This window comes from Pinus tabuliformis, chromosome 2_1, assembly GCF_031772625.1.
Source record: "Pinus tabuliformis cultivar Carrire ecotype Pingquan chromosome 2_1, CPIR1, whole genome shotgun sequence".
NCBI classification, from domain to species: domain Eukaryota; kingdom Viridiplantae; phylum Streptophyta; class Pinopsida; order Pinales; family Pinaceae; genus Pinus; species Pinus tabuliformis.
The window spans coordinates 89,620,395-89,626,394 of NC_142299.1; the positions used below are offsets into that span (position 1 = coordinate 89,620,395).

At 34.8% G+C, this 6,000-nt stretch overlaps 1 protein-coding gene across 3 annotated transcripts in view; it reads right to left on the reverse strand.

Annotated features, from left to right (window-relative positions):
- The window catches only part of LOC149198913 (SNARE-interacting protein KEULE-like), a 377,844-nt gene extending 372,607 nt beyond the window's left edge, over positions 1-5,237 (reverse strand). For 2 of the 3 annotated variants that reach the window (XM_089402212.1, XM_089402213.1), the window contains exon 1: positions 4,818-5,236. In XM_089402212.1, the coding sequence (XP_089258338.1) occupies positions 4,818-4,896 (79 nt within the window). In that variant the 5' untranslated portion in view covers positions 4,897-5,236. Of the gene's footprint in view, positions 1-4,817 lie in introns of all 3 variants that reach the window. The other variant, XM_089402211.1, reaches the window with a different exon arrangement.
- Between the last annotated feature and the right edge of the window lie 763 nt (positions 5,238-6,000).

A 6,000-nucleotide genomic window follows, 5' to 3' on the forward strand; every position in this document is an offset into this window, starting at 1 on the left:
AAATAAATTTCTCTAAGCATAGAACATACCTAAAATTAACATATTATATCAATAATACCCAAATCACAAAAGTGTTCAAAGATTAAGTGAAATATTACGAAATTTTGAAAACGCAAAATGGAGACTAGTAATGGAAGATTTCTTATAGCTTTTAGGAAAGTTGTTTTTGCACTATTTAAAACCAAAGGAACAAGTGTAGGAAGGGATGTTATTGTCTCTAATTCCTACTAAAGATAACGATTATGTTAGTACCAAATGTGCTAACCAATTATTGGTTCTTAAGTCGAATCGAATTGAAACAATATACAGGGATGAAAAACAATATGACATAAGCAATTTACAATGAGTAATGGAGACTATACTTTTATTTCACAATTGATCGCTAAATCTTTATTTTGTGATGATAGTGACATAGTTCTAGGATCGCCCTGCATGGAAGCATCATAAACATGAAGAAGAAGTTCTTATCATTTTTCTATAAGAAGAAAAAATAGCATTACAAGATACTAAGTTGGAGCCAAATTTAGTAACATTGAAGGACTTCAAAGATATCTGAAAGGTAATCCTTCAAGAAAATCAAAAGTCAATGCAAAATATGCAAACAAAAAAAATTGACAAAATTGTCAGAGACAAAAATGAAGAAATTTCTCACCTCAAGAACCACAGTGAAAAATTACTTACGCAGATTAAGAATCTTAAAAAGGATAAGAAGCCATTGGAGAACAAAGTACAACAACTTATTGAGAAGGAAGCATAGAAATATTCAAAAGTGAAAATAGAAGTTGAGTAAAAGGGAATGAATACAAATCCAATAAATATCACAACTCAAAAAAATGTCAAACTAGTTGCAGTAAAAACATACTCAGATTTTGTAGTACAAAGTTCAAACGATAGAAATTCTGAGTGTACCTACTAATAAAAGCTCAACAATTAATGATGCAACATCAATGCATAGAGAAAATAAAACTCCTGAAACATAGCAAAGAAACACTACTAAGAAACTTTATTAACATCCTAATCACAAGAGAAAGTACATTAATCCATTGTTGCAAACATTGGCATCGGGATAAAATCCGGCAGGGTCGAGAAAACAAAAATATCGTAAAAATCGAGAAAATATCGATAAAAATTGGCACACATCGGCTAGGCCAAAAAATCTATATTTTGGGATTTTATCGCAATAAAATTGAGATGTTTGCAACACTGCATTAACCAATTAGAGCATCAACATCAATTAGAAGGAAAACAATTAACATATCTCTCGAAAAATATTGATACCAATAGTATCAAGTCTCATGATAAAAATTCATATTGGGAAGCCTATAAGCACAACATTCCACAAAGGATCAAATTAGGATGGTTAGATCATGTTACAGTTCGACAATTCTGCTTAGTTCTTAGATGTGTGTATTATCTATTGTCATCAAACTTGACAGCATCAAAAAACAAGAAGCAAATGCAGTTATTACAAACAAAAGTCAAAGATGTAAATCCTTTCCATAAATATGCTTTGAGGATAAAGCATTTCTAAAATGGAAGGCAATGTTATAAACATAAATGTGTATAAATAATAATAATAATAATTAATTTAAATATAATCAATAATTATGAAAAGAGATGACTATTCATGAAAGGGCATCCCACCTAAGTATATATATACAAGGCCCTCATTTTGTAACCGAACCATATAAATTCTCTCATACAATTATATATTGTTATTTATCCTAAAGTGGATGTCTTCATATTCCAAATATTCTAGATTATTAGTTTGTGAGCCATATTTGGCTATCACACTCCACCCGAGTCTATTCAAGTGCACCAAGGCATTTGGTAAAAGCACACCCGATGGACACATGATCGAGTATGCCTAACGAGTGTAACCACGATTGTGGTATGCAACGACTCATGCCCAAAGGCACCTCAATCGTTCTCTGCAACCCCCAAATGTGACCAACTAACTTCTCCAATCCATATGTCACATACCAAACCCCCTAAGCATCATTACGACGGGTAATCGAATTTTCCTTTAAATCATCCTTTCAAAGGACCACTCTAAAGCCATATATAAAATCATAGATGCATTCTATTCATAAAGATCTTTCCAATGACTATACTCTTGCTCAAATTCGAGCTTCGAGCAAGAATTTACAACATTTTAAAGTCTCTTAAGGGCTTTCTCTTTCCTCCCACATGTTTGCCATGTCATCATTTGTACCTTCCTCACCAGTAATTTACGAGATTTATTTCCAGCCATCAATGATTACACAAGTAATTTACGAGATTAATTTCCAGCCATCATTTGTCCCTTTCTTGTTCATGGTTGCACATTATTACTTGGTTGTTCTATAAATGTTGTAAATTGCATCTTTGGAACAACACTCCTTTAATTTCATGTGTATTGCAAAAGATCCAAGTGGTTAGTTAGAGTGTATTGTTTATAGCCTAACTAGTCTTCATCGTATTCAAATCCTCTTGTCATTGATCTTGACTCCATAGCCAAATTGGATAGGCTTGTTCATTGATCTTGACTCCATAGCCGAATTGGATAGGCATTGGTCTTGGAAAATTCCACCATCCATTTTATTCAAAAGAAAACATCATGAAAATAGTATTTGATAGGGTCTCCCCCTTATGCCAAAAAAGAACCGGCCTAAAGTAAGAGGAAAAATTGTTGTGGCGACATTTGACAATCTTCCTCTGTGCCCTTAGGATTGCACTCTATTAAAAGACTTCGCAATATTTGAAGTGCAGGTTTGGGGGGTAACAATTCCTATAACTCGACTTGTACTCTCAACTAAGATAGGTAATGACCATTGGTTGTCAAGTAAAAATTAGTCAACCAAGAGAGAACTCCCACGGTGGTTATGTTAATCATGATTTCAGTATGAAACATATGAAGAAAGACAGTCAGTTTACATCATTGAACCAATATTGTAAACATGGCAGCTAAATCTTCAGTGTTCATAGTACATACCTTCAACATTGAATAAGCAATCAGTTAAATGTAATGCTTTTCCAGGACCATTGCGATAAAAAGCCCCCCGTTCAATTTACTACACTCAAAACAAAAAACCATACTGTGAACGAGCTTTTCATGTCTTGTACATACTAGCCACAGGCTACAGATTGGATAAAATATTCACAGAAACCAAGTAGGCATGTCCTAGTCTTTAGCAAGAGGAAACTTGCCATATAGTTGACAAGATTAAATGCATTATAGGTCCTAGAAATGCAGTAGGTAACCTACACCCCATTGCTAAAGACATATCCAGTGGACAAAGGTGTGCTTTGAATGTTTTAGATTGTATGCTAAAATTGGTGCAACTTTGCAAACTGTGAACTATATGATGGACAATTGTACAAACTAATATAGACAAAAGCATTTTCAGTGCCTTCATTATATATGAATTTCAACTTAAAGTAATATATTGTCCAATACTAAGTTCCACAATAAAATCCCGACAACTGATTTTTGAGAGTGGTTCCATTAAACTCCAGAAGCATTACAATTCTCCTGGATATATCAAGCAGCATGAGAGCCAATTTTCATGGACAAGACAATCCTCAAAGGATGAACAATAAATCACAAGCACTTTCCTTTGACTGAACTGTCACAACAGGGGGTGCCTTCTGTCAAAATCACCTAAGGATCGTACATGGCCCCATCTGCTTCTCCATGCTTTGAGGGAATTAACCATGGTGAATGGCCTGACACACCATCATCTTCACCGCTGAACCACGATCCCATCAGTAGATTTTATTTATTCTAGATTACCATGATATTTTATACAAGATCACTGAATTCAGTGGCATACAAAACCTCAATTCCATGGGCAGGCAGGTTGCTATGGAATTTTTGGATTAAATGGCAAAGAGACCAACCCAGATTGTGGGTTTACACAAATTTAGAGTTGCCTTTTGATTCGACAAGGAGGGCAGATGTGATCAATCATAAAGCTCAATAAGATCTTCAAAACTCTTATGTTCCAATCTGTTAAGACATATTTCCCACCCTGCCTACTTATTATCTTCTTCTAATGATGCATGTGTTACACCCCACTTTCTTTCTTTCTATTTAGGTTCGCTTTCTTACTAACACCTTCCACTCTTCTGCTTAACAATCTTACTAGTAGATCTGGTTAGGTATATTATTAGCACTTTCCACTTAGACTCTTATCCGTAATAACTTTTGTTCTCTCTCTGCTTGTCATGCCAAGGGAATGAATGCGTCACCTACCACAATCTACCTCCAACTACAAAAACATAGATGTATGTAACAGAAGTCATGCTAAGTATGGCTGTTGTGCATTGGCAGGTTCCCCCCTCAAGGTGGCAAAGTATTCCAATCCTGATATTATTTCCTATTGTGAATCTTTTTGGTGTCTCGTTTGCTTCCAAATGCTACAGCATCACCCTTAAGCAAAGTTCTTATTAAATTCTAATCAATTTCATTATTTCACCTTGATTCTCAGTGAAAAGGTAGTCTCGCTGGTCATTTAGAAAGTAAACATAAACATAAACGTCCGATCAATGTTTGGATTTAAGCTACCTAATTTGATCCCAATTCAAAGAGATCTGAAGATATTATGCAAAGGGCCAAATCGGGGCTTATTTTACCGGGAAGCCTCCAGGGCTGGCACAATTAACGAGAGAAGCAACCTAATTAGAGGTTAAAATAGAGAAACTTGGTCGATAAATATCGCAAAGGCATTGTGCAAGCAAATTCAAAATCGATTCCAGAAAGAAACATCAGTGGATGAAGCAGGAGCCAAAGGCATCAAATAAAATTGAAATTGGGGATATTGGAGACAACTTACGTTCGCGTGTGACTTGGCGAAATGCTTTGAAATCCCCGTGGAATGATGATGAAGAAGAGGAAGAATCTCCGTCAGCCATCAGACGCCTATCCCTTTATTCTCCTCCGACTTCTGTTCTTCTTCAGTTACAAATTGTTTACAAACCCTCCCCCACAATCACAGATGAACGACCTTGTTTTCCTTTCGCAATTTTCACGAATAACTTTGGCCCCGGTTTTAAATGCTGAATGAATGAAATCACCAGACGGAGTCCAGAGGAATTTATACCGAAGCCTGGTCAAGAAATTATTCATTCTTCCACAGTAATCCAATTAGTGGGTAGTCATTTGGTCAACGGTTTCCTTTGAAGTGACTCGATCGATCGTTCCCGTTTTCCATCCGATTCATGTTCCTTCGCCGTATCAAGCTGTAACTATAAGTAAATATTAACGATGTTAAATAAAAAATAAGTTAAAACAGACATGCTTGAATCTGTTAAATCGTAGTATTTATTTACATTTTAATTGAAATTTGAAGTTATTTTTGCAATTAAAATATATTTTTGAAATCACATATTTGACGATAATTTAGTAAAATGTTACCGATGATCGGCATTTCACCCTGATTTATGTTCTATGTTAGTGAAATAATATGTCAGGGTTTCATCGAATTTTATGAATTGATTGGAAGTCCAATTTTTTTGTAGGGTCGTGTTTAGCAATATGATGAAAGAAGTTATAAAATTAGACAGTTTCCTTTAGTTTCACATTATACTCTTATTTATAAACAACAATATGTTTAGATTTTTTTAAATATATATAAGATTATATTTTTTTCTATATTTTTCGTCACCTCCACCTTTATGAGGATGGGTTTTCTCTTCCGCAATCCCAATGAATATCTTTCACAATTCCCTAATTAACGGCTCAATATCCAAAATATTTTATATACTAGATTGTTTAGCGATTAGCATAGAGGAATTAATGGAGAAAAGTGATAAAGCATTGAGCACTTGTACACAACCACGGAAACGGCCTCAACATAACATACTAGTTGAAATCAACGCTCGTTTAGTGAATTGATGAGTACTTTAAACCATGTGTTGTATGTTTGTTGGACAAGAAGTCTGGACTAATCTATGCCATAACCACTAATTTAAGCATTGAGCATATGTATACGACAAGGCAAACAGCGTTAACACAAC